At 35.2% G+C, this 20,217-nt stretch overlaps 1 protein-coding gene across 3 annotated transcripts in view; it reads right to left on the bottom strand.

Moving 5' to 3' along the window:
- The window catches only part of FAF1 (Fas associated factor 1), a 389,289-nt gene that overhangs the window by 234,578 nt on the left and 134,494 nt on the right, over nucleotides 1-20,217 (bottom strand). For all 3 annotated transcript variants that reach the window (XM_081054990.1, XM_081054992.1, XM_081054991.1), the window contains one exon: nucleotides 15,962-16,053. In XM_081054990.1, the coding sequence (XP_080911116.1) occupies nucleotides 15,962-16,053 (92 nt within the window). The remainder of the gene's footprint in view (nucleotides 1-15,961; nucleotides 16,054-20,217) is intronic.

The raw sequence follows: 20,217 nt of genomic DNA, 5'->3' as shown, positions 1-20,217 counted from the left end.
TAAATATGCCAATCAAAAGACATAGGGTGGCTGAATGGATATGAAAACAAAACCCTTACATATGCTGCCTACAAGAGGCTCACTTCAGATTGAAAGACACACACAGAATTAAAGTAAAGGGATGGGAAAGGATATTTCATGAAAAAGGAAACAAAAAGTGAGGTAGCAATAGTTACACCAGACAAAATAGACTTTAAAACAAAGGCTGCAACAGAAGACAAAGAAGGACCCAGTAATCCCACTTCTGGGTATTTATCCGAAGAAACCCAAAACAGTACTTTGAAGTGGCATGTGCATCTATATGTTTATTGCAGCATTATTTACAATAGCCAAGATATGGAGGCAACCATAAGAGGTGGTACATATGTACAATGGAATATTACTCAGCAATAAACAATGAAATCTTGCCATCTGCAACCACATAGATGGACCTAGAGGGTATTGTGCTGAGTAAGTCAGACAAAGAAAGACAAATGCCATATGATTTCACTTATATGTGGAATCTAAAGAACAAAACAAACAAACAAAACAGAAATAGACTCGTAGATACAGAGAACATTTTGATGGTTGCCAGATGGGAGGGGCATTTGGGGGGATGGGTGAAAAAGGGGAAGGAATTAAGAAATACAAATTGGTAGTTACAAAATAATCATGGGGCTGTAAAGTACAGCATAAGGAATATAGTTACTAATAACGGTGTTTCCCAGAAAATAAGACCTAGCCAGACAATCAGCTCTAATGTGTCTTTTGGAGCAAAAATTAATTTAAGACCCAGTCTTATATAATGTAATATAATATACGACCGGGTCTTATATTAATTTTTGCTCCAAAAGCATGAGAGCTGATTGTCCGGCTAGGTCTTGCATTAGAGCTGACTGTCCGGCTAAGTCTTATTTTTAGGGAAACACGGTATTGTAATAACTATGTATGGAGTCAGATGGGCACCAGATTTATCAGGGTAATCACTTTGTAAGTTACATAAATGTCTAATCACTGTGTTGTACACATGAAACTAATATAATATTGTATGTCAACTGTAATTAAAAATGAAAAAAATACAACATACTTTTAATCAATGTAAACGAAAACCAGGAATTTGTTCCTATTGCATCTTTATAAGACTATATGTTGACTGATACAACACAGGTTATTGTTAGTGAAATTATACTTCTCAAATTAATGCTGTATATGTAATTAGGACAAGTAAAGTATTAACACCAATACAGAAATTTAAAATCTCCTGTTTTATTCCTGCTGTGTGAACATGCTATTTCTTTTCTTGCACTAGGTATTATAAACAAAAATATCACTGTAAAGTAATGGGCTTAGAAGGTTAATTTCCAATAGATTTTATTTTTTAAATATGACCTGATATTGAAGCAAAAACAGTAATTTCTTTCAAATAACTTTTTATCAAAAGGTGTAAATAATAAACTTGGAATGTGCTACTGAATTTTTCACTAATACTTTACAATTTATATCATTCCAAAAGGGCTTACAAAATGTCTCTTTTGTCTCTTTAGGAATATTTTATGATCTACAATGATCTTTTTATTCTTTCAGATATATCAAGATTTTAAATTAAAAAGCATGACACATGGCAATTTAAATTTCCATTCTAAACTTATAGTCATATGAGCTCTTGTCAACAAAAGACCAAATTTACTATAATTATGGATTATTTACACTAAAACAAAATAAGAAATCAATATGTAAATGTAATGTTTGTTGTAGCTAATGCATCCAGCAATGACAGATTAGGTTCAAATAGCAATCAGTTTGGAAATCTGGCGCATATGTAAATGAGCTAGGGACTTGATGTTTACATTTGACTGTATTTCATTCAGGATTTTTAAATTGTCTCAGGAACAGCATAAAAAGAAAATGTTAATCTTTCCATTATAAATACAACTTGAGCCCTCATCATAACTGAAACTAGGTTTTGCTCCTGTCCAGCTAAGCTAACATATGATACTAATAATTCTGAGTTGCAGATTACATCATTCTTAATTAACACTCTGCTACAGTTGTTAACATCCTCCTAGACACCATGTTATCATCACCACAAGTTCTGTAACAATCTTAAAACCACATTTAACGAAGGTTGGCCTCTTACTCTGCAGAGACTTTTAATTGCTTTTTTTGCTGGCAATTAAAAATGTCTAGATAAACAAACATTTGGTTTCACATAATTCTTAATAACATTTTTCATGATGATTTCAAAGTTCAGGTGTCATTATGTCTATAATTATTGTTTATAAATATAGTGATATATTGGATTCAGCAAAATGTATTAACCAAAGTATGTAAGATTAATCAAAATGTGGTAATTAGTGGTAATAGTGATATATTGTGATTCATCAAGTAGTTCATACTAGAACTGTCAAAACATAATTCTATCTAACTGGACAAAATACAAAAAAAGCCAAAAATTATACTTACAGATACACTGATTTTTGTTTTGAATTACTGACCAAGTTTCTGAGTGTCCATTAAATCAACCATAGACAATACCTGCAGTTCTTTTTCAAAGTGTGATGTTAACAAGCTAATCTCGGTAGTCACTGACCTAACAATAGGCAGTAAACCATACAAATGCGTTTGGTTCATCAATCCAATTAGATGTGCTGTGATCGCCATCAATGCTCTAATTGGGGATAAGTTTCTACTTTCATTCAGAATGCATAACTTTAGGAAAATGTCCTCTTCTTAAAATGAGGCACTTTTCAGTAGTCATTTACTGAAACATTTACCAACCCAATTTCCTAAATTTCACTTTTATAAAATCTAATAACACTCACTAGAACTAAATTTAAGTTGAACAGTAATAAAATAATGCACTTGAAACATTGATTATATCAATTTATTCTTGATAAATTTATAATAAATATATCAACAAAATATAAATTTGTAAGTAAAACAAATTTATTCTTGAATTACTTTAAGAATGATATATCAAATTGTTGTCAAACATTATACTGATTACAACACTGATAAAACTTTTACAGGTGAATAGCCTTTGTGAAAACAACAAAAAAATTGCTTTGTAAAGCATTTTGGAAGAAAAAAATTCATTGATCCATTCAGAACATTCACTTGCATATACAAAGTTTTCTGAAAACTGTCACTTATAGGGCATTTAAGGTCTCTTTTCTGCCACACTGCTAAAATCTCACAAATATTAATCAATAAAAAGCCACCATGAAGAAGATACTCAAAACAAACATTTTAAATGACACGTCAACAAATAATTTGGGGGTTAAAACCTACTGCTTTTTTTCTAGTCTGAAAATAAAAATACTTAGCCAAAGTTTCCCCATTGGAAGTTGTTCATATCTTCCTGAAGGAGCTGCATCACTTCCTCCAGCCAGTTAGAGGATTTATTGAGCATCCACTATGGGTCAGTAGGCACTGCTCCTAGTTTACTTTACACATGAACTAGTAGGTTGAAATGAGACTTTATGCTGAGGACCAACCCAGATCCCTTGAGTAATGATCAAAGATACTATGATGATTGCTTTGGAGTTAAGAACCATATGAGAGCCAAGTCCTGGCTCATTTATTAACCAGCTAGCTCTGCAATCTGGGAAAGAGCAACTATTGAGTACCTGCATTGTGCCAGGTCCAATGCTCACATGTTCTATCTTATTTAATCACACTGCCTCTCCAAAAAGCTCTGAGAGGCAGAAATTACCATCCTGATCATTCTGGGTGAAGAAGCTAAGGCCCAATAGACTATTTAACTTCCCCTTTCTGTATTTCAGTTTCCCTAGTCATAAAATGAGACTAGATTAGATGATTGCTTTAAATCCTTCCAAAGATGATATCCTAGAGCTTTCTTTCCTCTCATTCTAACTCAGGGCTCTCATGGATGTGACTCTTCTTGCATTAAGGGAGTATGCAAGACCAAACACTGCAATAGCAGAATATAGACAAAAGAGTGAAAAATATTACAAGGATTAACATTTATGCACAGATTATGAGGTGTTGGGGGAAGTAGGAGGAGGATGAGAGCTATTTAAAAGCATCCTCAGAATGTCCTAATAACTGAATCCCACAACAGCTCCATGATAGTTCTCAGTTATCTTTCTTAGTTGGGATAATAGGCAGATGAGTGTTTAAAATGGCCTGTGTACGGAGTGGGAGAGACAGGGATGAAAAAAAGAAAAAGAAAAAGGTACAGTTTGTACGAATATCAATACACATACCACCCAGAGGGTTTAGCTAAAACCAAAGCTAGGGGTACAGGTGGCTACTTACTACTACAGCTGCTGGATGGACACAAGAAACAGAGACAGAGGAGGAATGCTTCCTTCTTCCCATCACTATACCATGCTTCATGGGTGTTGTGAACTGCATATCAAATGTAGAGAGTTAGAAGAGACCTCAAGGATCATGAGAAAAATGTTTTCTTTGCTTCTTTTCCAGCTTCTGCCTCTGCTCACAGGAAGAATACTATTTCTGCCCATGCCGTTTCTCCTCACAAAGGAAGAATCTTAATGAAAACACTTGTAACTTTTTCTCCCATTCTAGACTTGATTCTCCCAGATGAAGTGAATATTACAATTATTCACAAGGTCACATTATACTAGGTTAGGTTTCCCAGAAGGCAGGGACAAGACCAGCAGCTGCCTCTTTCACTTTTTATGCCCCAATATACTAAATTCTCTTTTACTTCTTGCCCTCTGATAGATACACCCTGGACAAACTTGCCATGAACTCTCTAAGCAGTCTTTCCTACTGTGACTATGGTAGTGAAGCAGGCCTATTGCATCAGTCCACCAGGATCGGGAGACCCAGTCATAACTATTTCTAAGGCCACCTGAGTACCTGGGTCCTAAGATTTAGATCTGGACTGAGAGGTAAAAGACCTCACTTAGGACTCAAGTCTAAGCCACATGCTCCATTGGGTGCTAGTCTAGTTAAAGCAGTTTTGCTTTCCAATTTGGATACTGATTTTTGTGTGTATAATCCACTGATCAGAACCCTAGAGGAAAGAATGAATGGCATCATCAATGCCTAAGAATCTAGAAGAGCTTCTATTTTCTAGCAGCATCTGAGGTCCAGAGCAGAGGAAGAACCGGCCCTAAGTCACGCAGTGATTCTGTGGCAGAGGTGGCGCTGGAACTCAGATAGCTGGACTCACTCACCATTCCTCAGTTCCTTCCACAGCATCCCATTGGAAAATGCCACGCCCTACCCTTGCTTAATTCAAGGCCACTGTCACTTGCTTTCCCATCAATGGTTTTCCAAGTACAAAGAAAAGGCCATACATTTTCAGTGGTTTACTCAACTGTTACAGGAGTATCAATCAGCACCCTGAATTTACTCCTGCTTTCACAAACAGCAACCAATTCAAAGCCGTAGTTAACAGCAACTTCACAACTCAGAGCCACACAAGAGGACTATATGCCTGACTACATGACAGGAGCTCAACAACACCTCCATAGAAGTCATTAAAATGTTAACTGGAACCACGCTCCCAGTGTAAAAAGGTCAGAGTTCAACAGAAAGACTCCATTACTACTTGTAAAAAGGACAACTACACACAAAGCATATCTTATTTTCTATCACTTTGCCATAAAAATTAAGAAAATCTATAAAATTAAAATGGACCTGGACATTTTCATCACTTATTAGAATGCAACCATCACTTATTAGAAAGACCGTCTTTCTAAGTACCAAGTCATCCTCTCAGTCCTTTTCTAGCAAGGTGATCACTAGTAATACCAAAATCCAAAATGTTAAACCTTCTCCAACTAGTATATTTACACATGGCCAGACGGCTTTGGCACTAGCTATTTCCCTTACCTAGAATACTCTTCATTTGAATGGTTCCTCAATCGTTCATGTCTAAGCTTAAATGGTACATTTCAGATAGGCCTTTCCAGACCTTACAACCTACAATAGTCCCTCAATTACTTTTTTTTGGGGGGGGAAGCGGGGAACAGGACTTTATTGGGGAACACTGTGTACTTCCAGGCCTTTCTTTCAAGTCAAGTTGTTGTCCTTTCAATCTTAGATGTGGAGGGTGCCATTCAGCTTCAATTTGTTGTCCTTTCAGTCTTAGTTGTGGAGGGCGCAGCTCAGCTCCAGGTCCAGTTGCCAGTTTTGTTAATTGCAGGGGGCACAGCCCACCATCCCTTGTGGGAGTCAAGGAATTGAACCGGCAACCTTGTAGTTGAGAGCCCGCACTCCAACCAACTGAACCATTCAGGAGGCAGCTCAGCTCAAGGTGCCGTGTTCAATCTTAGTTGTAGGGAGTGCTGCCCACCATCCCTTGAAGGACTCGAGGAATTGAACTGGCAACCTTGTGGTTGGGAGCCCACTGGCCCATGTGGAAATCGAACCTGCAGCCTTCGGCGTTAGGAGCACAGAGCTCCAACCGCCTGAGCCACCGGGCCGGCCCCCTCAATTACTTCTTATCATGTCAACTCTCTTTTAGTTTTCTGCAAAGTACTTATTATCATCTGGTATCTTTCTTGTTTATAGTTTGTTGCCTGTCCCTACATCCTACCCTACCTCTACACATTTTATATTGTAAACTGCATGAAAGCAGGCACCTTGTCATCTCGTTCCTCACTGGCACCTAGAATAAGGACTTAACACATTGTACGATGGTACTCAAACTATGTCTGGTAACTGAGTGAATAATTGATATCCTGCATGAATAACATGATAAATGGACTCGCCATTTATCTGAAAAACACTTTATGATAAATTTGAAAATTAGCATAAGAGCCAAAGAAGACACTACAGATACACGGACCAAAAATCACATTCCTCAATTAGTTATGAAATTTTTCATATTCATTACAACAACTGTTTGCTTAGTAAGGGCCTCTATCATAGACGACACTTGCATGAGCTCAGGGAGATGCTCAGTTAGAATGTTCTTGCTCTTTACAACTCAGGATCTGATTGGAATGAGGATAGCTATACATAAAATCATACCGGGGAAACTAAGACTCAAACGAAAGGTGTTGCCTGAGACCACAAAACCAGTAGAGGGCAAATACAGGACTGAACAGGATTTGACTATAAAGCCACAGCGCCTTCCATTACTCCACACAATGATGGGGAATAGCATAAGGAACAATGGACAAATATAAAGGCTAAGCTGATGCCAAGGAGTGGAGATTGTCTAGCTCATTACATTTATGGAACACTTATAAGGGGGCTTCTGTTCCCCAAATACCTAAATCTCTGTTCTGCATGATGCTTGCTATCACATCATTAGAACTTTAATCCTTAGCTTTGGTCTCTCATAAGAAGCAAGTATCCTGGAATGTCACTTCACAGTTTTCATTCCACAAATATTTCCAAGTATATGTTATGTTTTGGGCTCTCTCTTAGCTGCTGAGGCTATAACAGTGAACAAAAAAACAAGTCCCTGATTTTTTGTAACTTTACATTGTAATGAAAGACAACAAATATGAATATATTATTAATATTACTAATATAATGCATTGTAATGATAAAGCAAGATAAAAGAAGAGGGTATGGCAGAGGGGCTGTTTAGACAAGGGGATCAAGAAAAGCCGCTCTGAGGATGTGACATTTGAGTAGAAGCATGAATAAAGTGAAGGAATGAGTGAAGTTGATAACTGGTGGAAGATCATTCTAGGGAGGGAAATAGCAGTGTAAATGCCCTGAAGTACAAGTACACTTAGAATGTTTAGAGAAGAACAAGAAGACCAATGTGGCTGGCAAGCTATGAGCCAGAGAGAGAGTAATAAAAGAAGAAAAAAGAGAGCAAATAGGACAAGATTATGTAAGTCCTTTATAGGCCATAGTACTTATAGGACATAACATTTATACCTAGGTTTATGTTTTTCTAATACAATAAGTCCTCACTTAATGCTGTCGATAGGTTCTGTGAACTCAAGTAAAACAACATATAACCAATTTTACCAAAGACTGATGTAAATAAGAGGTTCCTATGGCATCTGAATAGCTTTATAACGAAATGACATTGAATGGAAAGATGTTATTCGAGGACCTGCTGTGCAGAGTGAAGTTATTAAGTATCTCTAATCTTCTAAAAACAAGAACCTAAACAAACTCCCAATGTTTTCTCTTCATCAATTCACCATTACCCCTAAATACATTTCCCCATATGCAAAATGTGAGTAGTAATACCTATTTATGTTTATTGTGAGGATTTAATAAATACATATAAACGGCTTGGCAAAAAGCCTATCTTCAGAAGTGGTAATTGTTGTATCACTGTCACTTACCGAATACTTTTAACTTCATGCTGCCTTAACATACTTATTCTTGTAACTATTGCCTATTTTCTATTTCAGTGTTATCTATAATTTGCACTTTGTCATCCACTATTACTATAACAGCTCTGAAATCCAGAACCTAGAAATGTTCTCTATTTGTTCCAATCTTCTATTCTTCTTCCTTTCCTGCTGTTTCTAAACCTGCTAGCTAACTTCATTTCAACACTTATTCCCGGGACTCCACTCTGCCGCGCTGCTATGAACTGAACTGCTACCCTCTAGAAGTCTGATGTTGACATTCTAACCTCTAATATGGCTGTATTTGAAGACAGTTTTTAGGAGGTAAAGTTAAATGAGGTCATAAGGGTGGGATCCTAATTCAATAGAATTGGTGTCTTTATACTAAAAAGAAAGACCAGAGCTCTCTCCACTACGTGGGTACACAGTGAGAAAGCAAGCCAGGAAGGGAGCTCTCACCGGAAAACAAACCTTGCTGAAACTTTACAACATCAAGAACTGTGAGAAATAAATGTCTGTTTTATAAGCAATCCAGCCTATGGTATTTCATTATAGCAGTTTAAGCTGAGACACTACCATAGCCTTGTTGGCCACCAGCCCTTTTCTGGAGTCACTTTTTCAAATTTTTCCTACTTGCTGTTTCTCTCCTCATACTTCTAATAATTCTTTTACCCTACTCCTACCTCAACTTCTTCTTCCCTTCACAGTTGAATTTTCTGAAATTAAAGTAACTCCAATTCCTCATTTCTCACTTATCCCTTAAAATTTATATAATCTGGCTCTCATTCTCATCTTTCTGCCAAAAATGATCTCAACAAAGTCATCAATTACTATATGCCAAACTCTATGGCCTTTTAAATAATCATCATCCTACTTGGAATATGCAGCAGTATTTTGTACCCTTGTACATTTGAGGGGGAAAAACATATAGACAGTAGTACAGCTTTCTCAGGATTAATTCAGTTCTAGACATATAACTTTAGATTACATAAGGGGCACACACCAGTGAAAAATTCCATTGGCAACTAGGACCTGTAGGTTTATAAATAGAGATTTGTGAGTCATCTACACATATCTGGAAACTGAACGGTTAAGGTAGATATCAGGGAGTAGGTATAATAACAGGGACTGCTAAAAACAACTTTTGGGAACACCAACATTTAGAGCAGATGAAGAAAAGAGGACCTTACTGATGAATCAATCTGAGTGGCAGACAGAACACCAACAGTGCATGGTATCTAAGGAAAATTCTGATAAAGAAATGAATTAAGCAAAAGCCTAATACCTTTAAAAATTGGTTACAAGCTCCTTGAGAACAGAAATTGTTTTTATTTAATAGGTAATCAATAAATCTTTGATGGACTGAATTTTTCCTATAATAATATGAAACGTGTATGATTAACAGTTCCCCTCCTTTCTAATTTTAGTATAATTTATAGTATAATTTGAAGTTGTGCCATAGGGGTACTACTTCACCTTTCAATTCATTAGTGAAATCTGATTTATTAAAAATGGTTTATACATGCCTTTTAACTGCTATAAAGATTATGATTTAAGAGTTGGCTCGTGAATTCTCAGAAAGCTTGAAATTTTGTTTTCTGAAAAACATAATTTACTTTAAAATAATCCTAAATATAATTAAATTATAGCCTCTCATATCACAATTTTGCTGCTCTTGGCTTTTTCTTTTTCCAGAAGAGAAATTGTAAATATAAGACTCAATTACCAGGCACCCTCTAGTGGCAATAAGATCAAGTTAAACAATTTTTTATAAGATACAGTTTAAAATAGAGTTCTCTATATCTACCCTGTTTCCCCGAAAATAAGACTTAGCCAGACCATCAGATCTAATGCGTCTTTTGGAGCAAAAATCAATATAAGACCCGGTGTTATATTATATAAGACCCGGTATTATATTTATTATATTATATTAATTATATGTATTGTATTACATTGTATTTGTATTGTATTGTATTGTATTGTATTATATTATATTATATTATATTATATTATATTATATTATATTATATTATATTCCTGGTCTTATAGTAAAATAAGACCGGGTATTATATTAATTTTTGCTCCAAAAGATGCATTAGAGCTGACTGTCCAGCTAGGTCTTATTTTCGGGGAAACACAGTATAGTTCTCACAAAACCTTGAGGATAAAATGGTTTGTCAGTAAATAATTTAAGAGCATGTTATTTGATATCTACATTTTACTAAATTATTAATAATGTACTGTAACTAAAAATGAATTCACATGCTGAAATTTCATGAATATTCTTAAGAATTACAATAAGTAAAATAATGTATTAAAAACAATACTCCCCATTTTATAAATAAAAAATGTAAGGTCCAAGCCGAGCTGAGACTGCAATCTAAAATTCTTCTCATTATATATACCTTGATGTCTTTTGTCTGGAGAGATAGATTGTAATTACATTACTTTCCTGATTTGGTTATAATGAATTTTGTTTAAGAATGACATTATAATACCAATGTTGTCTACTCTGTTTAAAGAAAACTGGGGACGGCCACTTAGCTCAGCTGGTTAGAGCACGGTCCTCTTAACAACAACAAGGTTGCCAGTTCGATCCCCACATGGGCCACTGTGAGCTGTGTCCTCCACAACTAGAATGAAACAACTACCTGACAGGACCTGGAAAAACAGACTTAAAAAAAAAAAGAAAGAAAGAAAGAAAGAAAAGGAAACCGGTACTTTATAAAGAAGAACCTAACGTTTGTCACTGTACCAGAACTGGAATGGTGGAATCTAGCAGCAGGACCTAGTCAAAGTTCTGCATTGCAATTAACCCGCAGTTTATTTTCCAACTCCCCTCTACCTTCCAACAATCACTGACTCATCTCAGAGAAATAAAACAGTAAAAACAATTAAACATCAAACCAATCACCTAAATAAAATATACCATTTTTTTAAAAATCCCAAATCTGATATGAAGAAAGGGCTGGATGTTCACCACCCAGAGACAGTTCTCCTTCCCTGTGATATACAGATGATGTATTACAGAATTGTACACTTGAAACCCCAATAAACTTTAATTTTAAAAAAATTACAACTTAAAAAAAAAAGAAGAAACAAAAAGAAAGGGCTGGGGATAATATGAACACAAACTTCCCTATTTTCCTCTACCAATTTCAGAGTTTTTTTTATTCATTTGTCAGTTCTTAAATGTAACACTAAAAATCAGAATTACCTTTTATTTTCTCCTTTTTAGATTATAAATTAGATTACAAGTTACAAATGATCTTTCTATGAATTCACCAATTATAACAAAATTCTGGAAAATAAATCAATTTGATTCATTATTTAGTTTAGCACAGAGCAATCTTATGCCTACCATATTTGATAATATGGTGTGCTATATAACTCACTAGGAAATTGTTTTTCAACTCCAGTATATAGTTGTCAAAAAATATTTTTATTTGGTGAAACACAAAATGAAAATCACAAGTTAAAAATAATTATTTCCAATAGCCTTGAAGGTTCTGCATGAATTTTGCTTTTTTTTAAATTGTCTCCCATGAAATCAGAATTTCAGATATGTATCACATACATACAAAAAGAAAAACAATCTCTAGTTTTACAGAAAGATGTATTAGATTAACACACTAAAAGAAATACACCTTGGCTTTTTAGATTTTAATAAAATGTTCATTAATGTGATTTTTTTATTAATAGGAGCCTCTACATGCCCCTCCTCCCACTACCCAGCTATTCTGTGCTTTATGTCTTTTGTTTGGCTTTGAATTTTTCTGTCTTTCTTATTGTCCAAACGCAGAAAACAGCATTATTATAAGTTGGTAAAAATTCATAAAGCCAACTAGGGAAGACTACTTGAACACTATCTGAAGATTCATTCTCTATTAAACACTGCATTTCAGAAGCACGTAGGCCCCTGTTTGCCTGAGGACTGAGCAGCTGGCAATCAACCTAAGGTCAGCCACATGGCAACGAAGAACAGTTCCATTAGCCCAGGAAGACGTTTTTGGTAACTCCATTTAATCATGCTACTGGAGAATAATAGATTATAACCTGTGATGGTATCACCTATAATAAGAAACATATATTTGGTCTTGTTCCCCACACAGAGCTCTTGAAACCCTTGGAATTTCTTAAGTGATAAGACAGATAAAGTTGAAAGGAACAAGTAGTCTTTAGTTAATCATAATAAGCCCCTTTCAATCACACCTCAGTTTGTTAATGAGGTGTTCCACTTTTGGAAACTCCTCAGGATGGAGACTGATTAAAAGGGGAACCAACCTTGTGATTAGAGAGTTGAAACTTTCAGCTACCTGCACCCTCTCTTCCGCACCTCTGGGGAGGGGAGAGGGGCTAGAGGTTGAGTTAATCACTAATGAGCTAATGACTTAGTCAACCATGCCTATGTAATGAATCCTCCATAAAACACCCTAGCTGAAGGGTTTTGGAGAGCTTCCAGATTGGTAAAGAAGAATTCATCCATGTGCTAGGAGTGTGGCATACCCCAAACTTTATAGGGAAAGTAGCTCATGCATTCAGGATCCTTCCAGATCTCATCCTCTGTATCTCTTCATCTGGCTGTTTACTTACGTCCTTTAAAATACGCTTTGTAATAAGTCAGTAATAGTAAGTAAAGAGATTTCCTTAGTTCTGCAAGCCAGAACTCAGGAAGTTCCAGCAAATTATCAAACACAAGAAGCAGGTTGTGGGAACCTCGAATTATATAGACTTTGGTCAGACAGGTGACAACCTACACTTGCAACTGCTGTCTGACATGGGGGCCATGACCTGTGGGATCTGATGCCAGCTCCAGGTAGATACTATCACAATTTAGTTAAATTGAGGAACATTCAGTGGTTGTTGAAGAATTGCTTGGTGTGCCAAAAAAAAAAAAAAATACCCACACATTTGGTGGACAGAGAAGTGTCCTGTGAATAGAGCAGTAGATAAAACCATGATTTTTTTCCCCTTCCACTACATAAATAGCAAAGATATTTGGTAGTGGAGGGTAAACGGTTTGGCAATAGTCAAAGTTTAGGGGCACAGAGCTCTCTACCAAAAAGAGGAAAATGTGTATAAAAGTGAAAAAACTCTAACAACAACTTAAACATAGTTTTGGAATGACATTGTACTGACAAAAAATATTACTCTATCACTAGCATAACCATTCACTTAAGACTAGTTTGCTTCATCTAGCAATAATACCATAACATATAATTAAATACTAAAATAATGTGCTCATTCTATAAATGTACTGAATTTCATTATGAAAACTGAAGAAACAATGAGACCCTCTATTCCAAATAGAGAAAAAATCTTAATAAAAACTTTATTCCTAAGAAAATTACAGACCAATATCCTTGATGGACATAGATGCAAAAATTTTAAAGAAAACTAACAAACTGATTAAACACTACATTAAAAGGATTCTACACCATGACCAAGTGGGATTCATCTCCAGCATACAAGGATGGTTCAACATCCATAAATAAATCAAGCAAGTGATACATCACATTAACAAAATAAAGGACAGAAGTCATATGATCATTTCTATAGATGCAGAAAAATCCCTTGATAAAATTCAACATCTTTTTATGATTAAAAACTCTCAACAAAATCAGTATAAGAGGAACATATCTCAACACAATAAAGACTATATATGACAAACCCACAGCTAATATATTTATGGTGAAAAGCTAAAAGCTTTTCCTCTAAGATCAGGAACAAGATAAAGTTGCCTACTATCACCAATAGGGTTTCCAGGCAGGAATTCCCGCCCGTTCTCAGGAATTTTTTTTTGTTTTCCCTTTCCCGAATCCCAAGAAAAGTGGTTGGGAAATCAGAAAAATTGGGTCCCTGAACCCAGGTGATTGGCAGTATCGGCCGTCACTTTGTGGAAACAGATTCATCGTGGAGAACAGAAAACAGTTTATATCTCGGGATTCGGGAATGGGAAAGTGAAAAAAATTCCTGAGAACGGGTGGGAATTCCCACCTGGAAACCCTAATCACCATTTCTAGTCAACACACTATTGGAAGTCCTAGCCACAGCAATCAGTCAAGAAAAAGAAATAAAAGGCATCCAAATTGTAAAAGAAGATTCTTCTGTAGTTCCCAAGTGTCATGATTGGGTGTTCACACTGTGTGACATGTGCCTCCTTAAAGTCTTGGTAAATTACCTGTCTAATGTGGGGAAAAAATCTAGAAAGAAAAAGTAAAATTCTCATTATCTGCATATGACATGATATTATATATAGAAAATCCTAAAGACTGCGCCAAAAACCTATGAGAACTAATAAATGAATGCAGTAAAGTTGCAGGATACAGAATCAATATATAGAAATCGGTTGTGTTTCTATATACCAGTAACAAATGAGCAGGACAATTAAGAAAATGATCCTGTTTACAATTGCATCAAAAAGCATAAAATACTTAGGAATAATTTAATGAAAGAGGTGAAAGACCTGTACTCTTAAAAATATAGGATATTGAAGAAAAAAACTGAAAAAGATACAAATAGATGGAAAGATACAAATAGATGAACTGGAAGGATTAATATTGTTAAAAATTCGTTACTATCTAAAGCAATCTATATGCAATGTCTTTCAAAATACCAACGGCATTTTTCACACAACTAGAACAACTAATCCTAAAATTTATATGGAACCACAAAAGATCTTGAATAGCCAAAGAAATTTTGAGAAAGAACAAAGTGGGAGGTATTACACTCCTTGATATAAAACTATAGAAAAAAGCTACAATAATCAAAACAGTATGGTACTGACTAAAAGCAGATACATAGATCAATGGAATAGAGAGCCCAGAAATCACTTCTTGCTTATATAATTAATTAACCTTTGACAAATAAAACGAGGATATACAACTGTAATATCATTTAGCAATAAAAAAGAGTGAAATCTTGCCATCTCTGATAACATGGGTAAACTTGGAGCATATTATATGCTAAGTGAAATAAGTCGAACAGAGGAAGACAAATATTATATGATTTCACTTACATGTGGAATTTAAAAAAACAAATGAATAAATGAAACAAAATAGAAACAAACTTATAGAAATAGAGAAAAAGCTGATGGCTGCCAAAGGGGAGGGAAGTGAGGAAATGAAAAGTTTTTCATAAAAAAGAATTAACTCTATATCTGATATTTTCACAGTTTTTGGTAAATAAATAAATAAATAAATAAATAAATAATCAGTCATCTGGCCTCAGTTGCCTTCTAGCACTTTTTTTTTAAAAAAACAGAACACAGTACTTTTTGGAGGAAATAATATCAGCAATGTAAAATACATTATATTTGTTTTTCAAACTATTCTGCAAAGTCCATGAATTTTCCTCAAAGGTGTGTCCTTCTTTAGCCAGGGGAGAGGCCGTAGTCCATTTACTCATTCTCTTCTCTCCAGATCTAGTCCTTCCCCAACAAACAATGCCAATTTTGACTCTTTTTTTACATAATGGAGCTTAGCTAAAGATTTTCTTTGGAAAAAATGATTATACCACTAAAATCAAAATCAAACAAATAAACTATCCAAACTAAATAATTTGAAAATTTGTATAATTAGCAGCTGTTGGTAAGTTAAAGGTTCAAAAATATTTTGATTTGATTTGATTTTGATATTTATATATAGCTTAAAGCAACACTATTAACAATCAAAATTTTCATTTCAGAGTCACAGAAAAAGTAAACACCTTACCCAGCATGACTAGATGATGAAGGAGGTGGCAAGTCTGGTGTAAGAACATAAAGACTGTTGTTTTTTGGCAGATGTAGCGATTTTAAGACCATCTGAAAAAGAATAAAAACAAACAAAAAATGACTGTTGATTGTGCATTAATCTTTTTCTATAGTTCTTAAAAAATTCTCAATATTATAGTTTAACTTTTTATCTTTTGACAATTTCCTAAATAGGGTATTGCAGAATTTTGAATCCAAATAACCTTGTTTCTCCATATGTATCATAAATTATCACAAATATGAATGTTAAAATACAAATTCTTTAGTTCATAAAGAGATACAAATACATTAAGAACACAGTAAGACTCATTAATATCTTCACTGAAAAAGTATGTCTTTGCAACTAATATGCTCTTCATTCCAGGATCATTATAGCAAAAATTAGAAATGGAGTTTTTCAGAGATCATTAGACCTAGAAAAGATCATAGAGCGCACCTCAACCCAATGACATTATAGATGCGAAGCTGCAGCCTGAGACGCGAAGTGACTTGGATGAGGTTTCTAGCAAGTGTCATTTAGGTCATTCAGGTGACTTTTAATCCAGAGAATTTTTTGTTGTTGTTAAAGCACTCTGTCTGGGGTGAATAAACTACTCTTGGGTTACATCTGATCTATTATCTTCATAACCGTACAAAATTTCATTCAATTTCTTTGCCATAAGACTTCTACATATTTTTCAAACTCCCAACTTGACAGTAAATACTTGCTAATATACTTCAAACTTTTTTTGACAGCAAGACACATCAAAAAACACACTTTTACATCTTTACATCATAACTCAGGACACATATTTATTCAACAGATATTTACTAAGCCACCTACTCTGTGCCAGGACTATTCTAGACACTGAGGATATAGCAGTGGACAAGACAGTCTAAAAACCCTGATCTCATGGAGCTTACACTGTAATAGGAATAAGTAACCTATATATTTGAGTATTAGAAAGTGATAATTTTTTAAGTAAAAATAAAGCAGGGAAGTAGGGTTAAAGGAAATGAGGTTGGGGAGTTACGTAATTTTAAACTGAATTATCAGGGTGGTTCTCACCTGGAGAATGTGACATTTGAGCAAAGATTAGAAGATGATGAGAAAATACCATGAGAACATATAGAAAAAGAATATTTCAGGCAAAGGGAACAGTCAGTGCAAAATGCTTAACAAAAACAAGGAGTCCAACATAACTGAAGGCAAATGAGCACAAGCAGGAGATAGGTCAGAGAAGTAACAGTAATGGCAGAGGCAGGAAATGTGTAGAGCCACTTAGGCTAATGTAAGGGCTTTGACTTTTACTCTGAGTGAGATGGGAAGCTATAGGAGTGACATGACTGAATTCATAAAAGGATCACTTTGTCAGTTGTGTGTTGAAAATGGATGGGAAGGTGTTGACAGAGGAGGGCAGAAGCACAGAGGAGGCTAAAGAAATACACTAAGATAAGGCTGACGAGGGCTTACACCAGTGTGCTGGTGGCAGAAGTGGTACCAATTCACTATAGTTGAATTCTGGATATATTTGTAAGATAGCACCAAAAGGATTTCCTAACAAATGGGATATATGTTATGACAGAAAAGAGTCAATAATGAACTAAAAGATTTTAGAATGAACAACTGGAAGCAAGAAGTTGTCACCGATTGACATGGGGAAGACTGCAGATGAAGACTTCCATTTTGGACACATAAGTTTGAAATGTAATTAGACATTCAGTGAAGAAGATAAGTAAGCAGTGGATATATAAACCAGGAATTCAGGAAACACATCTGCATAGAGATATAAATTAGAGATATGAAATTGATAGTGTACAGATGATACTTAAAAGCCATGACACCAGGTAAGACAATAATGTGGTCACTGGTGACTTGGACAAGAGCATGAGCAGAGCATTAGCTTAGACTGGGCTCAAGAGAAAAGGGAGGAAAGGAATTAGACAACAAATATAGACAACACTTTAGGAAGAGTTTTGTTATCAAGGGGACTAGAGAAATGAAGCAATTTCTGGAAGAGGAAATAGGATCAAGAAATAAATGGAAGAATAACATCATGTTTGAATATTAATGGTAATGCTCTACTAGAGGAAAATATTCATAATGCAGGAAAGAAAGAGAAGAGTGAAGTCCTGAATAGGCCAGAGAGAATACAGAATGAAATCCAAAGCAAACATGGAGATTTGGTCTTAGCTAGGAGTTTGGACAGGCCATGTACAGTAACAGGAGAAAAAGAATAGTATGTGTATAAGGTGCAGGTAAGTAAACAGAGACTAAGTTAGGAGCTTGTGGTAATTCTTCTGTGATTGCCTTTTATTTTATCAGTGAAACAAAATAGAAAGCAAAGTCATCAGCTGAGAGTGAGAATGGGGGACAGGTGTTTTAAAGGTCTGAGGAGAGGATAAGTAAAAATAGACATTTAAGAGAAAGTGGATAAACCAGGTAAACATACTATGATCGCCTAGCAACATTAAGGGCCCTTTGAAGATCATGGTCAAAAATTTAAAGATACACCCATGATTTTGTTTTTCTCCAGCCACATTTAGCCGTAAAGCATAGGATAGACAGAGTTGGATTTATCAAGGTAAGGATTTTTGTCATGCTAGATCCATGCAGCAAGAATTGAGGATATGTGCAAGAAAATGATTATCAGGCTGACCGTGAGGTTTAACCTACTGTAAGGAAGGAAGAGAGGACATGAAAGAAGTAATCATGAAAAGATGGTAGAAAAAAATGGATTGGAGGTATGAATGAGGCTGAAGGATTGTTGGAGTTAGGATACTAACAGAAGTGAGCTAGAGAGATGAGAGATGATTGAGAAGAAAACGAAAGCTTGAAATTAAGATTTTTTTTCACTGATATGTGGTATATAAAACTGAAAACAACAAAAGAACAAGACAAACAAATAAAGAAACAAAAACTCATAGACATAGATAATAGTTTAGGGGTTACCAGAGGGTAAGAGGAGAGAAGGGTTCTAAAAGAGGTTAAATGGGGTCAAATATATGGTGATGGAAGGAGAACTGACTCTGGATGATGAACACATAATGTGAGATATAGATGATGTATTACAGAATTGTACACCTGAAAACTATGTAACTATACTAACAACTGTCATCCTAATAAAATTTAATTAAAAAAATAAATTAAGATCTGAGAATTGTTGTGATTAAATGATAAGACCATGGGAAAATATGGCTGACAGGATGAAGAAACAAGTCTTTGTAGGAAAGAAGTTCAAGAAACTAAGAAACCAAGGTGCTGGAAGAATCATTTAAAAAGATTCAAATTACTAAGAATTAAGGCAGATAGCAATTATAAACCAGCAACTAAAAACCATCAGGAAATGAGGGGAGATGACTTCAATAAGCAGGTGCTATAATTTTTGACATGAAATTCAAAGATGAAGGTTTTTAGAAAGGAGGTAATAACGTCAGGAAGTGGAAATTAGGAACAATGAGGGCATACAGTAGACCCCTTATCTGTGGAGGATACATTCCAAGACCCCAAGGGGATGCCTGAAACTATGGACAGTACTGAACCCTACATGTACTATGTTTTTTCTATACACACATACCTAGGAAAAAGTTTAATTTATAAATTAGGCACAGTAAGAAATTAATAACTAATAACAAAATAGAAAATTTATAACAATATACTGTAATAGAAGTTATGTGAATATGGTCTCTCTCTGTCTCTCAAAATATATTATTGTACTGTACATACAGTGTGGATAAACTGGACAAAGGGGTGACTCATGTCCCGGGCGGGACAGGATAAGAAGTGAGAGATTGCATCACACTTCTCTGAATGGCATGAAATTTAAAACTTATGAATTATTTATTTCTTATGAATTATTTATTTCCATTTAATATTTTTAGACCATGGTTGACCATGGGTAACTGAAGCCACCGAAGGCGAAGCCATGCGTAAGGGGGGATTACTGTATATATTACCAATTAGTCCAGTGATATGATGGTTGCTAGAGAAAAGCAATTAACACTGAGAAAGCCACAGAGAAACAATGTCCTTAGGAAGATAGATTTCAGTCAGAGGAAGATGGTGAAGAAAATGTGCAGGGAAGAGGCTGACAACAGAAGAAATTTTACTAATGATGAATTAGTTCTCAGGGCATGGCAAAAAGGTTTGAGGCATTGGAGAGGCAAAAGGATAGAGAAAGACATGGGATGTGCAGAGACTGTAGATCTGAGTGAAGGGAGACATGGAAATCTTAG

This window comes from Rhinolophus hipposideros, assembly GCF_964194185.1.
Source record: "Rhinolophus hipposideros genome assembly, chromosome: 8".
NCBI classification, from domain to species: Eukaryota; Metazoa; Chordata; class Mammalia; order Chiroptera; family Rhinolophidae; genus Rhinolophus; species Rhinolophus hipposideros.
The sequence above is the reverse complement of the archived record's forward strand: the minus strand, read 5'-3'. Positions and strand labels throughout refer to the sequence as shown.